Source organism: Procambarus clarkii, chromosome 46 (genome assembly GCF_040958095.1).
Source record: "Procambarus clarkii isolate CNS0578487 chromosome 46, FALCON_Pclarkii_2.0, whole genome shotgun sequence".
Classification (NCBI taxonomy): Eukaryota; Metazoa; Arthropoda; class Malacostraca; order Decapoda; family Cambaridae; genus Procambarus; species Procambarus clarkii.
Window position 1 is genome coordinate 6,389,452 of NC_091195.1, and position 19,918 is coordinate 6,409,369.

The following is a 19,918-nucleotide window of genomic DNA, read 5'->3' on the forward strand; positions in this document are numbered from 1 at the left end:
TATATTTCTACATATGCTAGAAATAAAACTGAAGCATAACAAAAGGTAGGTTAAAAATATTTTATTCATTACTTTCACTTAATAAAGAATCCATGGTAGTGGTGGTGGAATTGTTGCTGGGTTGTGGTTGGTGGTAGGTTGTGATTGGTGGCAGCGGTGGGTGATGTTTATTGTTGGTGGTAGTGGTTGGTTCTAGTGGTGAGTAATAGTTGTGGTTGGTGGTGGTGGTGGTTGATTGCTGTGGTTGGTAATTGTGGTGGCTGATGGTTGTGAATAGTGGTAGTGGTGGTTAATGTTAATGGTGGTTGAGGTTGTGGTGGTTTATGGTATTGGTGGTTGATAGCTCTGGTGGTTGCTGTCTGTGATGGTTGATGGCTAAGGTGGTTGATGGTGGTGGTAGTTAATGGTTGTGGTGGTTGATGGTAGTGTTTGTTGATGGTTGTGGTGGTTGATGGTTGTGTTTGTTGATGGTTGTGGTGGTTGATGGTAGTGTTTGTTGATGGTTGTGGTGGCTGATGGTAGTGTTTGTTGATGGTTGTGGTGGTTGATGGTTGTGTTTGTTGATGGTTGTGGTGGTTGATGGTAGTGTTTGTTGATGGTAGTGTTTGTTGATGGTTGTAGTGGTTGATGGTAGTGTTTGTTGTTGGTAGTGTTTGTTGATGGTTGTGGTTGTTGATGGTGGTGGTAGTTAATGGTTATGGTGGTAGTTAATGGTTATGGTGGTTGATGGTAGTGTTTGTTGATGGTTGTGGTGGTTGATGGTAGTGTTTGTTGATGGTTGTGGTGGTTGATGGTAGTGTTTGTTGATGGTAGTGGTGGTTGTGGTGGTTAATTGTTGTGGTTGTTGATGGTTGTGGTTGTTGATAGTTGTGGTGGTTGATTGTTGTGGCGGTTGATGGTAATGGTGGTTGATTGGTGTGGTGGTAGATGGTTGTGGTGGTAGATGGTTGTGGTGGATGATTGTTGTGGTGGTAAATGGTTGTGGTGGTTGATTGTTGTGGTGGTTGATGGATGTGGGGGTTAATTGTTTTGGTGGTTGATGGTTGTTGTGGTTGATTGTTGTGGTGATTGATTGTTGTGGTGGTTGATTGTTGTGGTGGTTGATTGTTGTGATGGTTGATGATTGTGGTGGTTGATTGTTGTGATGGTTGATTGTTGTGGCGGTTGATGGTTGTGGTGGTTGATGGTAGTGTTTGTTGATAGTTGTGGTGGTTGATGGTTGTGGTGGTTGATGGTAGTGTTTGTTGATAGTTGTGGTGGTTGATTGTTGTGGTGGTTGATTGTTGTGGTGGTTGATGATTGTGGTGGTTGATGGTTGTGGTGGTTGATTGTTGTGGTGGTTGATGGTTGTGGTGGTTGATGGTTGTGGTGGTTGATAGTTGTGGTGGTTGATGGTTGTGGTGGTTGATGGTAGTGTTTGTTGATAGTTGTGGTGGTTCATTGTTGTGGTGGTTGATGGTAATGGTGGTTGATTGTTGTGGTGGTTGATGGTTGTGGTGGTCGATGGGTGTGGTGGTTGATTGTTGTGGTGTTTAATGGTTATGGTGGTTGATGGTAATGGTGGTTGACTGTTGTGGTGGTTGATGGTTGTGGAGGTTGATGGGTGTGGTGGTTGATGGGTGTGGTTGTTGGGTTAATTGCAGAGGTGGTTGTTGTGGTTCGTGATGGTAGTGGTTGATTGTTGTACTTTATGTAGTGGCGATTGTTGGTAATAGTTCGCGTGGGTGGTGGTTTATTAATTATGGTGTTTGGTGGTAGTGGTGTTTGGTTGTTGGTGGTAGTGGTGGTTGATTGTTGGTGGTAGTGGTGGGTGATTGTTGAGGTTGTTGGTGGTGGTTTATGGTTGTTGGTGGTTGATAGTTGTGGTTGGTGGTAGTGGTTGTTGATAGTAGTGGTTGAGGGCAGTGGTAGATGGTGGTTGTGGTCGTTTGTGGTTGATTGTACTGGTAGTTGTTGAGGTTCGTGATATTGGTGGTTGATTGTTGTATTTTGTGGTAGTGGTGGTTGATTATATTTGGCAGTAGTGGTGGTTGATTGTTGTTGGTGGTAGGGGTGGTTGATTGTTGTGGTTGGTGTTGGTTTATGGTTGTTGTTGATAGTAGTGGTGGTTGATTGTTGTGGTTGTTGATGATTGAGGTGGTTGATGATTGTTTAGGTTGATGGCAGTGGTTGTTAATGGTTAGGGTTATTGATAGTAGTTGAAATTGAAGTTGAAATAAGTTTATTGAGGTAAAATACTCACAAAGGGATGAGGTAGCTCAAGCTATTCTCACCCTGTTCAGTACAACGTGTTCATACATATATAGACACACATCACAAACAAAAAACTTATTACCGAACATCTGAGAGATAAACATATACATTTCCTCCTTTACACAAGTAGTATGGTATCAGACGTACACACAAATACTTTTATGACTTAGGTATACTGTATAGACAATTTGCAAGACATGCAGATAATTCAACAAAAGATTACAGTCTTGGTGCAAAATTCTTATATCTCTCCAGAATATCATCAACCTTTCCGTTGTGACACATCCAGGCTATTTGTTCAGGAACAGTCCTTATCTCAGTGTTTCTATATACATTAATCAACGGACAATCAAGAACATAATGGGCAAGGGTGTGAGACCTTAACATACCACATAGTTTACACTTCGTGTCATTATCATGAACACCTATCCCATATTCCCAGTAATATTTGTACCCAAGCCTGAGCCGCATGTGAACAGTCACTCCAAGCATTTCTCCTTTTACCATAAGTGAAATGGGTATTTTGACTCACATACATGTAGTGTTGGATGGTTTAGCTTCCCTCATACATTATACCTCTCCTCGCCACTTCTGCCTGTGCCTGAATATTTCTGATTTTGCTTCTTATTTGTCTCATTGTGAATTCACATTCGATGTCAACTTGTGGTTTTAATGTGGCACGTTTGGCCAAGTCATCCGCCACCTCGTTGAGCACTATTCCAACAAGAGATGGAATCCACATGAATTTCACATTGTGACCTTTTAGCCGTATCTCAGTTATCCTTTTCTTACAATCCTCAACTATGGACATGAAGACTGGATTTCGACTGTTTAAGGACTCAAGTGCTCCTCGGCTATCGACAAATACAAAAACATCTTTGTCGTCATGACGTACTTCCTCCAAACACGCCAGAATGGCCTGCAGTTGAGCACTGATAGTAATGGTGGTTGGTTGTTGTAGTTAGAGGAGGAGGTCGAGGAGGAAGGAGGAGGAGTAAGGAGGAGAAAGAGGAGGTAGGAAGAGGTCGAGGAGGAAGGAGAAGGTCGAGGAGGAAGGAGAAGGTCGAGGAGGGAGAAGGTCGAGGAGGAAGGAGAAGGTCGAGGAGGAAAGAGAAGGTCGAGGAGGAAGGAGAAGGTCGAGGGGGAAGGAGAAGGTCAAGGAAGAAAGAGGAGAAGGTCGAGGAGGAAGGAGATGGTCGAGGAGGAAGGAGAAGGTCAAGGAAGAAAGAGGAGAATGTCGAGGAGGAGAAGGTGTTGGTGGTGGCTGTTGGTTGTTGTTAGTGGATATTGATGGTTGAAGAACATAGAAGGATTAGGAAAAATAAGGAAGGCAGGAACGAGAAGGAAGTTTAAGGTAGGAGTAGGAAGATTACGGAAGGTAGAAGAAAAATATGGAAGGAGGAAAAACAAGGAAGGAGGAGGAAGACTAAGGAAGGAGGAGTGGTGTGTGACAGTGGTGGAGAGTGGTGTGTGACAGTGTTGGAGAGTAGTGTGTGACAGTGGTGGAGAGTCGTGTGTGACAGTGGTGGAGAGTGGTGTGTGGCAGTGGTGGAGAGTGGTGACAGTACCCTCTACTCCTCTGCACCACTACCCTCCCCCTCCACTGGACCACTAACCTCCTCCTCCTATGTACCACAACCCTCCTCCTCCTCTGCACCACTACCCTCCTCCTCCTCTGCACCACTACCCTCCTCCTCCTCTGCACCACTACCCTCCACCTCCTGTGCACCACTACCCTCCACCTCCTCTGCACCACTACCCTCCACCTCTTCTGCACAACTACCCTCCTCCTCCTCTGCACCACTACCCTCCTCCTCCTCTGCACCACTACCCTCCTCCTCCTCTGCACCACTACTCTCCTCCTCTGCACCACTACCATCCACCTCCTCTGCACCACTACCCTCCTCCTCCTCTGCACCACTACCCTCCACCTCCTCTGCATCACTACCCTCCTCCTCCTCTGCTCCCCTGCCCTCTTCCTCCTCTGCACCACTATCCTCCTCGTCCTCTGCACCACTACCCTCCACCTCCTCTGCATCACTACCCTCCTCCTCCTCTGCTCCCCTGCCCTCTTCCTCCTCTGCATCACTACCCTCCTCCTCCTCAACACCACTATCCTCCTCCTCCTCAACACCACTACCCTCCTCCTCCTCTGAACAACTACTCTCCTCCTCTGCACCACTACCCTCCTCCTCCTCTGCACCACTACCCTCCTCCTCCTCTGCACCACTACTCTCCTCCTCCTCTGCACCACTACCGTCCTCCTCCTCTGCACCACTACCGTCCTCCTCCTCTGCACCACTACCCTCCTCCTCCTCCTCTGCACCACTACCCTACTCCTCCTCTGCACCACTACCCTCCTCCTCTGCACCACTACCCTCCTCCTCCTCTGAACCACTACCCTCTTCCTCCTCTGCACCACTACCCTCCTCCTCTGCACCACTACCCTCCTCCTCCTCTGCACCACTGCCCTCATCCTCCTCTGCACCACTACCCTCCTCCTCTGCACCACTTCCCTTATCCTCCTCTGCACCACTACCCTCCTCCTCCTCTGCACCACTTCCTTCATTCTCTGCACCACTTCCCTCATCGTCCTCTGCACCACTACCCTCCTCCTCCTCCTCCTCTGCACCACTACCCTCCTCCTCCTCTGCACAACTACCCTCCTTCTCCTCTGCACCACTACCCTCCTTCTCCTCTGCACCACTACCCTCAACCTTCTCTGCACCACTACCCTCATCCTCCTCTGCACCACTACCCTCCTCCTCTGCACCACTTCCCTCATCCTCCTTTGAACCACTACCCTCCTCCTCCTCTGCACCACTACCCTCCTCCTCCTCTGCACCACTACCCTCATCCTACTCAGCACCACTACCCTCCTCCTCCTCCACTGCAGCACTACCCTCCTCCTCCTCTGCATCACTTCCCTCCTCCTCCTCTGCACCACTACCCTCCTCTGCACCACTACCCTCCGCCTCCTCTGCACCATTACCCTCCTCTTCCTCTGCACTACTACCCTCCTCTGCACCACTGCCCTCCTCCTTCTCTGCAGCACTACCCTCCTCCTCCTCTGCACCACTACCCTCCTCCTCTGCACCACTACCCTCCTCCTCTGCACCACTACCCTCCTTCTCCTCCTCCTCCTCCTCTGCACCAATACCCTCCTCCTCCTCCTCCTCCTCTGCACCAATACCCTCCTCCTCCTCTGCACCACTACCCTCATCCTCCTCTGCACCACTACCCTCCTCCTCATCCTCCTCTGCACCACTACCCTCCTCCTCATCCTCCTCTGCACCACTACCCTCCTCCTCCTCTGCGCCACTACCCTCCTCCTCCTCTGCACCACTACCCTAATCCTCCTCTGCACCACTCCCCTCCTCCTCTGCACCACTTCCCTCATCCTCCTCTGCACCACTACCCTCCTCGTCCTCTGCACCACTTCCCTCATCCTCCTCTGCACCACTACCCTAATCCTCCTCTGCACCACTACCCTCCTCCTCTGCACCACTTCCCTCATCCTCCTCTGCACCAATACCCTCCTCCTCCTCTGCACCACTACCCTCATCCTCCTCTGCACCACTACCCTCCTCCTCATCCTCCTCTGCACCACTACCCTCCTCCTCATCCTCCTCTGCACCACTACCCTCCTCCTCATCCTCCTCTGCACCACTACCCTCCTCCTCATCCTCCTCTGCACCACTACCCTCCTCCTCATCCTCCTCTGCACCACTACCCTCCTCCTCCTCTGCGCCACTACCCTCCTCCTCCTCTGCACCACTACCCTAATCCTCCTCTGCACCACTACCCTCCTCCTCTGCTCCACTTCCCTCATCCCCCTCTGCACCACTACCCTCCTCCTCCTCCTCCTCTACACCACTACCCTCCTCCTCCTCTGCATCACTACCCTCCTCCTCCTCCTCTGAACCACTACCCTCATCCTCCTCTTCACCACTACCCTCCTCCTCTGCACCACTTCCCTCATCCTCCTCTGAACCACTACCCTCCTCCTCCTCTGCACCACTACCCTCCTCCTCCTCTGCACCACTACCCTCATCCTCCTCTGCACCACTACCCTCCTCCTCCTCTGCACCACTACCATCCTCTTCCTCTGAAAAACTACTCTCCTCCTCTGAACCACTACCCTCATCCTCTGCACCACTACCCTCCTCCTCTGCACTACTACCCTCCTCCTCTGCACCACTACCCTCCTCCTCCGCTGCACAACTACCCCCTCGTACTCTGCACCACTACCCTCCCCCTCCTCTGCACCACTACCCTCCTCCTACTCTGCACCAATACCCTCATCCTCCTCTGCGCCACTATCCTCCTCCCCTCCTCCTCTGCATCACTACCCTCCTCCTGTGCACCACTACCCTCCTCCCCCTCTGCACCACTACCCTCTCCCTCCTCTGCACCACTACCCTCCTCCTCCTCTGCGCCACTATCCTCCCCCCCTCCTCCTCTGCATCGCTACCCTCCTCCTCTGCACCACTATCCTCCTCCTCTGCACCACTACACTCCTCCTCCTCCTCCTCAACACCACTACCCTCCTCCTATGAACAACTACTCTCCTCCTCCTCTGCACTAGTACCCTCCTACTAATCTGCACAACTACCCTCCTCCTCCTCTGCACCACTACCCTCCTCCTCTTCTGCACCACTACCCTCCTCCTCCTCTGCACCACTACCTTCCTCCTACTCCTCTGCACCACTACCCTCCCCCTCCTCTGCACCACTACCCTCCTCCTCCTCTGCACCACTACCCACATCCTCCTCTAAGCCACTATCTTCCCCTCTCCTCCTCTGCACAACTACCCTCCTCCTCTGCACCACTACCCTCCTCCTCCTCTGCACAACTACCCTCCTCCTACTATGCACCACTACCCTCCCCCTCCTCTGCACCACTACCCTCCTCCTACTCTGCACCAATACCCTCCTCCTCTGCACCACTACCCTCCTCCTCTGCACCACTACCCTTTTCCTCTGCACCTGCACCACTACCCTCCTCCTCTGCACCACTACCTTCCTCCTCCTCTGCACCACTACCCTCCTCCTCTGCACCAGTATCCTCGTCCTCCTCTGCACCACTACCTTCCTTCTCCTCTGCATTACTACCCTCCTCCTCCTCTGCACCACTATCCTCCTCCTCTGCACCACTACCCTCCTCCTCTGCACCACTACCCTCCTCCTCTGCACCACTACCCTCATCCTCCTCTGCACCACTACCCTCCTCCTCCTCTGCACCACTACCCTCCCCTTCTGCACCACCACACTCCTCGTCCTCTGCATCACTACCCTCCTCCTCCTCTTCTGCACCACTACCCTCCTCCTCCTCTGCACCACTACCCTCCTCCTCTGCACCACTACCCTCCTTCTCTTCTGCACAACTACCCTCCTCCTCCTCCTCTGCACCACTACCCTCCTTCTCCTCTGCATCACTACCCTCCTCCTCCTCTGGACCACTACCCTCCTCCTCCTCCTCCTCTGCACCACTACCCTCCTCCTCCTCTGCACCACTACCCTCCTCCTCTGCACCACTACCCTCCACCTCCTCTGCACCACTACCCTCCTCCTCTGCACCACTACCCTCCTTCTCCTCCTCCTCCTCCTCTGCACCAATACCCTCCTCCTCCTCCTCCTCCTCTGCACCAATACCCTCCTCCTCCTCTGCACCACTACCCTCATCCTCCTCTGCACCACTACCCTCCTCCTCATCCTCCTCTGCACCACTACCCTCCTCCTCATCCTCCTCTGCACCACTACCCTCCTCCTCCTCTGCGCCACTACCCTCCTCCTCCTCTGCACCACTACCCTAATCCTCCTCTGCACCACTCCCCTCCTCCTCTGCACCACTTCCCTCATCCTCCTCTGCACCACTACATTCCTCGTCCTCTGCACCACTTCCCTCATCCTCCTCTGCACCACTACCCTAATCCTCCTCTGCACCACTACCCTCCTCCTCTGCACCACTTCCCTCATCCTCCTCTGCACCAATACCTTCCTCCTCCTCTGCACCACTACCCTCATCCTCCTCTGCACCACTACCCTCCTCCTCATCCTCCTCTGCACCACTACCCTCCTCCTCATCCTCCTCTGCACCACTACCCTCCTCCTCATCCTCCTCTGCACCACTACCCTCCTCCTCATCCTCCTCTGCACCACTACCCTCCTCCTCATCCTCCTCTGCACCACTACCCTCCTCCTCCTCTGCGCCACTACCCTCCTCCTCCTCTGCACCACTACTCTAATCCTCCTCTGCACCACTACCCTCCTCCTCTGCTCCACTTCCCTCATCCCCCTCTGCACCACTACCCTCCTCCTCCTCCTCCTCTACACCACTACCCTCCTCCTCCTCTGCACCACTACCCTCCTCCTCCTCTGAACCACTACCCTCATCCTCCTCTTCACCACTACCCTCCTCCTCTGCACCACTTCCCTCATCCTCCTCTGAACCACTACCCTCCTCCTCCTCTGCACCACTACCCTCCTCCTCCTCTGCACCACTATCCTCATCCTCCTCTGCACCACTACCCTCCTCCTCCTGTGCTCCACAATCCTCCTCCTCCTCTGCACCACTACCCTTCTCCTCCTGTGCACCACAATCCTCCTCCTCCTCTGCACCACTACCCTCCTCCTCCTCTGCATCACTTCCCTCCTTCTCCCCTGCACCACTACCCTCCTCTGCACCACTACCCTCCACCTCCTCTGCACCATTACCCTCCTCCTCCTCTGCACTACTACCCTCCTCTGCACCACTGCCCTCCTCCTTCTCTGCAGCACTACCCTCCTCCTCCTCTGCACCACTACCCTCCTTTTCTGCACCACTACCCTCCTCCTCTGCACTACTACCCTCCTCCTCTGCACCACTACCCTCCTCCTCCTCTGCACCACTACCATCCTCCTCCTCTGAAAAACTACTCTCCTCCTCTGAACCACTACCCTCATCCTCTGCAGCACTACCCTCCTCCTCCTCTGCACAACTACCCCCTCCTACTCTGCACCACTACCCTTCCCCTCCTCTGCACCACTACCCTCCTCCTACTCTGCACCAATACCCTCATCCTCCTCTGCGCCACTATCCTCCCCCCCTCCTCCTCTGCATCACTACCCTCCTCCTGTGCACCACTACCCTCCTCCCCCTCTGCACCACTACCCTCTCCCTCCTCTGCACCACTACCCTCCTCCTAATCTGCACCAATACCCTCATCCTCCTCTGCGCCACTATCCTCCCCCCCTCCTCCTCTGCATCACTACCCTCCTCCTCTGCACCACTATCCTCCTCCTCTGCACCACTACCCTCCTCCTCCTCCTCCTCAACACCACTACCCTCCTCCTATGAACAACTACTCTCCTCCTCCTCTGCACTAGTACCCTCCTACTAATCTGCACCACTACCCTCCTCCTCCTCCTCAACACCACTACTCTCCTCCTCCTCTGAACAACTACTCTCCTCCTCCTCTGCACCACTACCCTCCTCCTCCTCTGCACCACTACCCTCATCCTCCTCTGCTTCACTACCCTCCTACTCCTTTGCACCACTACCCTCCTTTTCCTCTGCACCACTACCCTTCCCCTCCTCTGCACAGCTACCCTCCTCCTCCTCTGCACCACTACCCTCCTCCTCTTCTGCACCACTACCCTTCTCCTCCTCTGCACCACTACCCTCCTCCTACTCCTCTGCACCACTACCCTCCCCCTCCTCTGCACCACTACCCTCCTCCTCCTCTGCACCACTACCCTCATCCTCTTCTAAGCCACTATCTTCCCCCTCCTCCTCTGCACCACTACCCTCCTCCTCTGCACCACTACCCTCATCCTCCTCTAAGCCACTATCTTCCCCCTCCTCCTCTGCACCACTACCCTCCTCCTCTGCACCACCTACCCTCCTCCTCTGCACCACTACCCTCCTGCTACTCTTCACCAATACCCTCATCCTTCTCTGCGCCACTATCCTCCCCCCTCCTCCTCTGCATCACTACCCTCCTCCTGTGCACCACTACCCTCCTCCCCCTCTGCACCACTACCCTCCCCCTCCTCTGCACCACTACCCTCCTCCTACTCTGCACCAATACCCTCATCCTCCTCTGCGCCACTATCCTCCCCCCCTCCTCCTCTGCATCACTACCCTCCTCCTCTGCACCACTACCCTCCTCCTCTGCACCACTACCCTCCTCCTCCTCCTCCTCAACACCACTACCCTCCTCCTATGAACAACTACTCTCCTCCTCTGCACTACTACCTTCCTACTAATCTGCACAACTACCCTCCTCCTCCTCCTCAACACCACTACCCTCCTCCTCCTCTGAACAACTACTCTCCTCCTCCTCTGCACCACTACCCTCCTCCTCCTCTGCACCACTACCCTCCTCCTCCTCTGCATCACTACCCTCCTACTCCTCTGCACCACTACCCTCCTTTTCCTCTGCACCACTACCCTTCCCCTCCTCTGCACAACTACCCTCCTCCTCCTCTGCACCACTCACACCTCCTCTTCTGCACCACTACCCTCCTCCTCCCCTGCACCACTACCCTCCTCCTACTCCTCTGCACCACTACCCTCCTCGTCTGCACCACTACCCTCCCCCTCCTCTGCACCACTACCCTCCTCCTCCTCTGCACCACTACCCTCATCCTCCTCTACGCCACTATCTTCCCCCTCCTCCTCTGCACTACTACCCTCCTCCTCTGCACCACTACCCTCCTCCTCTGCACCACTACCCTCCTCCTCCTCTGCACAACTACCCTCCTCCTTCTCTGCACCACTACCCTCCCCCTCCTCTGCACCACTACCCTCCTCCTACTCTGCACCAATACTCCCATCCTCCTCTGCGCCACTATCCTCCTCCCCCCTCCTCCTCTGCATCACTACCCTCCTCCTGTGCACCACTACCCTCCTCCCCCTCTGCACCACTACCCTCCCTCTCCTCTGCACCACTACCCTCCTCCTCCTCTGCACCACTACCCTCATCCTCCTCTGCGCCACTATCTTCCCCCTCCTCCTCTGCACCACTACCCTCCTCCTGTGCACCACTACCCTCCTCCTCTGCACCACTACCCTCCTCCTCCTCCTCCTCAACACCACTACCCTCCTCCTCTGAACAACTACTCTCCTCCTCCTCTGCACTACTACCCTCCTACTAATCTGCACCACTACCCTCCTCCTCCTCCTCAACACCACTACCCTCCTCCTCCTCTGAACAACTACTCTCCTCCTCCTCTGCACCACTACTCTCCTCCTCTTCTGCACCACTGCCCTCCTCCTCCTCTGCATCACTACCCTCCTACTCCTCTGCACCACTACCCTCCTTTTCCTCTGCACCACTACCCTTCCCCTCCTCTTCGCAACTACCCTCCTCCTCCTCTGAACCACTACCCTCTTCCTCCTCTGCACCACTACCCTCCTCCTCTGCACCACTACCCTCCTCCTCCTCTCACCACTACCCTCATCCTCCCCTGCACCACTACCCTCCTCCTCTGCACCACTTCCCTCATCCTCCTCTGCACCACTACCCTCCTCTTCCTCTGCACCACTACCCTCCTCCTCCTCTGCACCACTACCCTCCTCCTCCACTGCACCACTACCCTCATCCTTCTCTGCACCACTACCCTCATCCTCCTCTACACCACTACCCTCCTCCTCTGCAACACTTCCCTCATCCTCCTCTGAACCACTACCCTCCTCCTCCTCTGCACCACTACCCTCCTCCTCCTCTGCATCACTACCCTCATCCTCCTCTGCACCACTACCCTCCTCCTCCTCCTCCACTGCAGTACTACCCTCCTCCTCCTGTGCACCACAATCCTCCTCCTCCTCTGCACCACTACCCTCCTCCTCCTCTGCATCACTTCCCTCCTCCTCCTCTGCACCACTACCCTCCTCTGCACCACTACCCTCCACCTCTTCTGCACCATTACCCTCCTCCTCCTCTGCACTACTACCCTCCTCTGCACCACTGCCCTCCTCCTTCTCTGCAGCACTACCCTCCTCCTCCTCTGCACCACTACCCTCCTCCTCTGCACCACTACCCTCCTCCTCTGCACCACTACCCTCCTCCTCCTCTGCACCACTACCCTCCTCCTCTGCACTACTACCCTCCTCCTCTGCACCACTACCCTCCTCCTCTTCTGCACCACTACCCTCCTCTTCCTCCTCTGCACCACTACCCTCCTCCTCCTCTGCACCACTACCCTCCTCCTCCTCCTCTGCACCACTACCCTCCTCCTCCTCTGCACCACTACCCTCCTCCTCTGCATCACTACCCTCCTCTTCCTTCTCTACAACACTACCCTCCTCCTCATTCTCTGCACCACTACCCTCCTCCTCTTCTGCACCACTACCCTCCTCTTCCTCCTCTGCACCACTACCCTCCTCCTCCTCTGCACCACTACCCTCCTCCTCCTCCTCTGCACCACTACCCTCCTCCTCTGCATCACTACCCTCCTCTTCCTTCTCTACAACACTACCCTCCTCCTCATTCTCTGCAACACTACCCTCCTCCTCCTCCGCTGCACAACTACCCTCCTCCTCCTCCTCTGCACCACTACCCTCCTCCTTCTCTGCACCACTACCCTCCTCCTCTACACCACTACCCTCCTCCTCCTCTGCACCACTACCCTCCTCCTCCTCTGCACCACTACCCTCCTCCTCTGCACCACTACCCTCCTCCTCCTCTGCACCACTACCCTCCTCCTTTGCACCACTACCCTCCTCCTCTGCACCACTACCCTCATCCTCCTCTGCACCACTACCCTCCTCCTCCTCTTCACCACTACCTTCCCCCTCTGCACAACCACACTCCTCGTCCTCTTCATCACTACCCTCCTCCTCCTCCTCCTCTGCACCACTTCCCTCCTCCTCCTCTGCACCACTACCCTCCTCCTCCTCCTCCCCTGCACCACTACCCTCCTTCTCTTCTGCACCACTACCCTCCTCCTCCTCCTCTGCACCACTACCCTCCTCCTCCTCTGCATCATTACCCTCCTCCTCCTCTGCACCACTACCCTCCTTGTCCTCCTCTGCACCACTACCCTCCTCCTCCTCTACACCACTACCCTCCACCTCTTCAGCGCCACTACCCTCCTACTCTGCACCACTACCCTCCTCCTCCTCCTCCTCCTCCTCTGCACCACTACCCTCCACCTCCTCTGCACCCCTACCCTCCTCATCTGCACCACAGCCCTCCTCCTCTGCACCACTACCCTCCTCCTCTTCTGCGCCACTACCCTCCTCCTCCTCTGCACCACTACCCTCCTCCTCCTCCTCTGCACCACTACCCTCATCCTCCTGTGCACCACAATCCTCCTCCTCCTCTGCACCACTACCTTCCTCCTCCTCTGCATCACTTTCCTCCTCCTCCTCTGCACCACTACCCTCCTCCTCCTCTACACCACTACCCTCCTCCTCTGCACCACTACCCTCCTCCTCCTCTGCACTACCCTCCTCCTTTTCTGCAGCACTACCATCCTCCTCCTCTGCACCACTACCCTCCTCCCCTGCACCACTACCCTCCTCCTCTGCCCCACTACCCTCCTTCTCCTCTGCACCACTACACTCCTCCTCTGCACTACTACCCTCCTCCTCTGCACCACTACCCTCCTCCTCCTCTGCACCACTACCATCCTTCTCCTCTGCATCACTACCCTCCTCCTCTGCACCACTACCCCCCTCCTCTGCACCACTACCCACATCCTCCTCTGCACCACTACCCTCCTCCTCCTCTGAAAAACTACACTCCTCCTCTGAACCACTACCCTCCTCTTCTGCACCACTACCCTCCTCCTCTGCACCACTACCCTCCTCCTCCTCTGCACCACTACCCTCCTCCTCTGCACCACTACCCCCCTCCTCTGCACCACTACCCTCATCCTCCTCTGCACCACTACCCTCCTCCTCCTCTGCACCACTACCCTCCCCCTCTGCACCACCACACTCCTCGTCCTCTGCATCACTACCCTCCCCCTCCTCTGCACCACTACCCTCCTCCTCCTCTGCACCACTACCCTCATCCTCCTCTAAGCCACTATCTTCCCCCTCCTCCTCTGCACCACTACCCTCCTCCTCTGCACCACTACCCTCCTCCTACTCTTCACCAATACCCTCATCCTTCTCTGCGCCACTATCCTCCCCCTTCCTCCTCTGCATCACTACCCTCCTCCTGTGCACCACTACCCTCCTCCCCCTCTGCACCACTACCCTCCCCCTCCTCTGCACCACTACCCTCCTCCTACTCTGCACCAATACCCTCATCCTCCTCTGCGCCACTATCCTCCCCCCTCCTCCTCTGCATCACTACCCTCCTCCTCTGCACCACTACCCTCCTCCTCTGCACCACTACCCTCCTCCCCCTCCTCCTCAACACCACTACCCTCCTCCTATGAACAACTACTCTCCTCCTCTGCACTACTACCTTCCTACTAATCTGCACAACTACCCTCCTCCTCCTCCTCAACACCACTACCCTCCTCCTCCTCTGAACAACTACTCTCCTCCTCTTCTGCACCACTACCCTCCTCCTCCTCTGCACCACTACCCTCCTCCTCCTCTGCATCACTACCCTCCTACTCCTCTGCACCACTACCCTCCTTTTCCTCTGCACCACTACCCTTCCCCTCCTCTGCACAACTACCCTCCTCCTCCTCTGCACCACTCACACCTCCTCTTCTGCACCACTACCCTCCTCCTCCTCTGCACCACTACCCTCCTCCTACTCCTCTGCACCACTACCCTCCTCGTCTGCACCACTACCCTCCCCCTCCTCTGCACCACTACCCTCCTCCTCCTCTGCACCATTACCCTCATCCTCCTCTACGCCACTATCTTCCCCCTCCTCCTCTGCACCACTACCCTCCTCCTCCTCTGCACCACTACCCTCCTCCTCCTCTGAACCACGACCCTCCTCCTCTGCACCACTACCCTCCTCCTCCTCTGCACCACTACCCTCCTCCTTTGCACCACTACCCTCCTCCTCTGCACCACTACCCTCATCCTCCTCTGCACCACTACCCTCCTCTTCCTCTGCACCACTACCTTCCCCCTCTGCACCACCACACTCCTCGTCCTCTTCATCACTACCCTCCTCCTACTCCTCCTCTGCACCACTACCCTCCTCCTCCTCTGCACCACTACCCTCCTCCTCCTCCCCTGCACCACTACCCTCCTTCTCTTCTGCACCACTACCCTCCTCCTCCTCCTCTGCACCACTACCCTCCTCCTCCTCTGCATCACTACCCTCCTCCTCCTCTGGACCACTACCCTCCTTGTCCTCCTCTGCACCACTACCCTCCTCCTCCTCTACACCACTACCCTCCACCTCTTCAGCGCCACTACCCTCCTCCTCTGCACCACTACCCACATCCTCCTCTGCACCACTACCCTCCTCCTCCTCTGAAAAACTACACTCCTCCTCTGAACCACTACCCTCCTCTTCTGCACCACTACCCTCCTCCTCTGCACCACTACCCTCCTCCTCCTCTGCACCACTACCCTCCTCCTCTGCACCACTACCCCCCTCCTCTGCACCACTACCCTCATCCTCCTCTGCACCACTACCCTCCTCCTCCTCTGCACCACTACCCTCCCCCTCTGCACCACCACACTCCTCGTCCTCTGCATCACTACCCTCCCCCTCCTCTGCACCACTACCCTCCTCCTCCTCTGCACCACTACCCTCATCCTCCTCTAAGCCACTATCTTCCCCCTCCTCCTCTGCACCACTACCCTCCTCCTCTGCACCACTACCCTCCTCCTACTCTTCACCAATACCCTCATCCTTCTCTGCGCCACTATCCTCCCCCTTCCTCCTCTGCATCACTACCCTCCTCCTGTGCACCACTACCCTCCTCCCCCTCTGCACCACTACCCTCCCCCTCCTCTGCACCACTACCCTCCTCCTACTCTGCACCAATACCCTCATCCTCCTCTGCGCCACTATCCTCCCCCCTCCTCCTCTGCATCACTACCCTCCTCCTCTGCACCACTACCCTCCTCCTCTGCACCACTACCCTCCTCCCCCTCCTCCTCAACACCACTACCCTCCTCCTATGAACAACTACTCTCCTCCTCTGCACTACTACCTTCCTACTAATCTGCACAACTACCCTCCTCCTCCTCCTCAACACCACTACCCTCCTCCTCCTCTGAACAACTACTCTCCTCCTCTTCTGCACCACTACCCTCCTCCTCCTCTGCACCACTACCCTCCTCCTCCTCTGCATCACTACCCTCCTACTCCTCTGCACCACTACCCTCCTTTTCCTCTGCACCACTACCCTTCCCCTCCTCTGCACAACTACCCTCCTCCTCCTCTGCACCACTCACACCTCCTCTTCTGCACCACTACCCTCCTCCTCCTCTGCACCACTACCCTCCTCCTACTCCTCTGCACCACTACCCTCCTCGTCTGCACCACTACCCTCCCCCTCCTCTGCACCACTACCCTCCTCCTCCTCTGCACCACTACCCTCATCCTCCTCTACGCCACTATCTTCCCCCTCCTCCTCTGCACCACTACCCTCCTCCTCCTCTGCACCACTACCCTCCTCCTCCTCTGAACCACGACCCTCCTCCTCTGCACCACTACCCTCCTCCTCCTCTGCACCACTAACCTCCTCCTTTGCACCACTACCCTCATCCTCCTCTGCACCACTACCCTCCTCTTCCTCTGCACCACTACCTTCCCCCTCTGCACCACCACACTCCTCGTCCTCTTCATCACTACCCTCCTCCTACTCCTCCTCTGCACCACTACCCTCCTCCTCCTCTGCACCACTACCCTCCTCCTCCTCCCCTGCACCACTACCCTCCTTCTCTTCTGCGCCACTACCCTCCTCCTCCTCCTCTGCACCACTACCCTCCTCCTCCTCTGCATCACTACCCTCCTCCTCCTCTGGACCACTACCCTCCTTGTCCTCCTCTGCACCACTACCCTCCTCCTCCTTTACACCACTACCCTCCACCTCTTCAGCGCCACTACCCTCCTCCTCTGCACCACTACCCTCCTCCTCCTCTGCACCACTACCCTCCACCTCCTCTGCACCCCTACCCTCTTCATCTGCACCACAGCCCTCCTCCTCTGCACCACAACCCTCCTCCTCCTCTGCGCCACTACCCTCCTCCTCCTCTGCACCACTACCCTCCTCCTCCTCTGCACCACTACCCTCATTCTCCTGTGCACCACAATCCTCCTCCTCCTCTGCACCACTACCTTCCTCCTCCTCTGCATCACTTTCCTCCTCCTCCTCTGCACCACTACCCTCCTCCTCCTCTACACCACTACCCTCCTCCTCTGCACCACGACCCTCCTCCTCCTCTGCACTACCCTCCTCCTTTTCTGCAGCACTACCATCCTCCTCCTCTGCACCACTACCCTCCTCCCCTGCACCACTACCCTCCTCCTCTGCCCCACTACCCTCCTTCTCCTCTGCACCACTACCCTCCTCCTCTGCACTACTACCCTCCTCCTCTGCACCACTACCCTCCTCCTCTGCACCACTACCATCCTCCTCCTCTGCATCACTACCCTCCTCCTCTGCACCACTACCCCCCTCCTCTGCACCACTACCCTCATCCTCCTCTGCACCACTACCCTCCTCCTCCTCTGAAAAACTACACTCCTCCTCTGAATCACTACCCTCCTCTTCTGCACCACTACCCTCCTCCTCTGCACCACTACCCTCCTCCTCCTCTGCACCACTACCCTCCTCCTCTGCACCACTACCCCCCTCCTCTGCACCACTACCCTCATCCTCCTCTGCACCACTACCCTCCTCCTCCTCTGCACCACTACCCTCCCCCTCTGCACCACCACACTCCTCGTCCTCTGCATCACTACCCTCCTCCTCCTCCTCTGCACCACTACCCTCCTTCTCTTCTGAACCACTACCCTCCTCCCCCTCCTCCTCTGCACCACTACCCTCCTCCTCCTCTGCATCACTACCCTCCTCCTCCTCTGGACCACTACCCTCCTTGTCCTCCTCTGCACCACTACCCTCCTCCTCCTCTTCACCACTACCCTCCACCTCCTCTGCGCCACTACCCTCCTCCTCTGCACCACTACCCTCCTCCTCCTCCTCCTCCTCCTCTGCATCACTACCCTCCACCTCCTCTGCACCACTACCCTCCTCATCTGCACCACAGCCCTCCTCCTCTGCACCACTACCCTCCTCCTCTGCACCACTACCCTCCTCCTCCTCTACACCACTACCCTCCACCTCCTCTGCGCCACTACCCTCCTCCTCTGCACCACTACCCTCCTCCTCCTCCTCCTCCTCCTCTGCATCACAACCATCCTCCTCCTCCTCCTAAGAGATGGGTGTGAGGAGTAACCAGGTGTGGGCTTCAATGTTCCTTCTCATCTGCAGGTGTGGGTGTGGAGAGTTGCCAGGTGTGGGCTTCAGTGTTCCCTCTGATCTACAGGTGTGGGTGCGGAGAGTTGCCAGGTGTGAGCTGCAATGTTCCCTCTCATCTACAGGTGTGGGTGTGAAGAGTTGCCAGGTGTGAGCTGCAATGTTCCCTCTCATCTACAGGTGTGGGTGCGGAGAGTTGCCAGGTGTGGGCTTCAATGTTCCCTCTCATCTACAGGTGTGGGTTGGGAGAGTTGCCAGGTGTGAGCTTCAATGTTCCCTCTCATCTACAGGTGTGGGTGTGGAGAGCTGCCAGGTGTGGGCTTCAATGTTCCCTCTCATCTACAGGTGTGGGAGGGGAGAGACTCCTGCGAGGACTTCACCGGAGGGGCGTCACTGGTGATTACTTTTCGATTCGGATCCGGGACAGTGAGAAGAAGAAGAAGTACCTCCGAGAGCTCTGTGCGTCGCTTAACAATTTTAATATGGTTTGTATACGGTAGATTGTTGAGACCAGCCTCAGGAGACCAATAATGTACAAGGACACATCTACGAGGAGCTGGTTGTTGAGACCTGCCTCAGGAGACCAATAATGTACAAGGACACATCTACGAGGAGCTGGTTGTTGAGACCAGCCTCACGAGACCAATAATGTACAAGGACACATCTACGAGGAGCTGGTTGTTGAGACCAGCCTCACGAGACCAATAATGTACAAGGACACATCTACGAGGAGCTGGTTGTTGAGACCTGCCTCACGAGACCAATGTAGATGTGCATTATATAACAATGATTATGATGTACATCTCTCAATGAGATGATTACGTCTCATCAAGTATTAGATGTACAGTAATCTACAGATGTACATGTGTAGATGTACAGCAATCTACAGATGTGCATGTGTAGATGTGCATGTGTAGATGTACAGTAATCTACAGATGTACATGTGTAGATGTACAGTAATCTACAGATGTACATGTGTAGATGTACAGTAATCTACAGATGTACATGTGTAGATGTAAAGTAATCTACAGATATACATGTGTAGATGTATAATAATCTACAGATGAACATGTGTAGATGTATAATAATCTACAGATGAACATGTGTAGATGTATAATAATCTACAGATGTACATGTGTAGATGTATAGTAATCTATAGATGTACATTTGTAGATGTATAGTAATCTACAGATGTACATGTGTAGATGTACAGTAATCTACAGATGTACATGTGTAGATGTACAGTAATCTACAGATGTACATGTGTAGATGTACAGTAATCTACAGATGTACATGCGTAGATGTACAGTAATCTATAGATG

The 19,918-nt window shown here is 55.4% G+C and overlaps 1 protein-coding gene across 1 annotated transcript in view; it reads left to right on the top strand.

The window, feature by feature from the left end:
- The window catches only part of LOC123750003 (uncharacterized), a 43,201-nt gene extending 23,850 nt beyond the window's left edge, over positions 1-19,351 (top strand). The window contains exon 4 of the mRNA XM_069301527.1: positions 18,942-19,351. Within this exon, the coding sequence (XP_069157628.1) occupies positions 18,942-19,096 (155 nt within the window). The 3' untranslated portion in view covers positions 19,097-19,351. The remainder of the gene's footprint in view (positions 1-18,941) is intronic.
- The last annotated feature ends 567 nt before the right edge of the window (positions 19,352-19,918 follow it).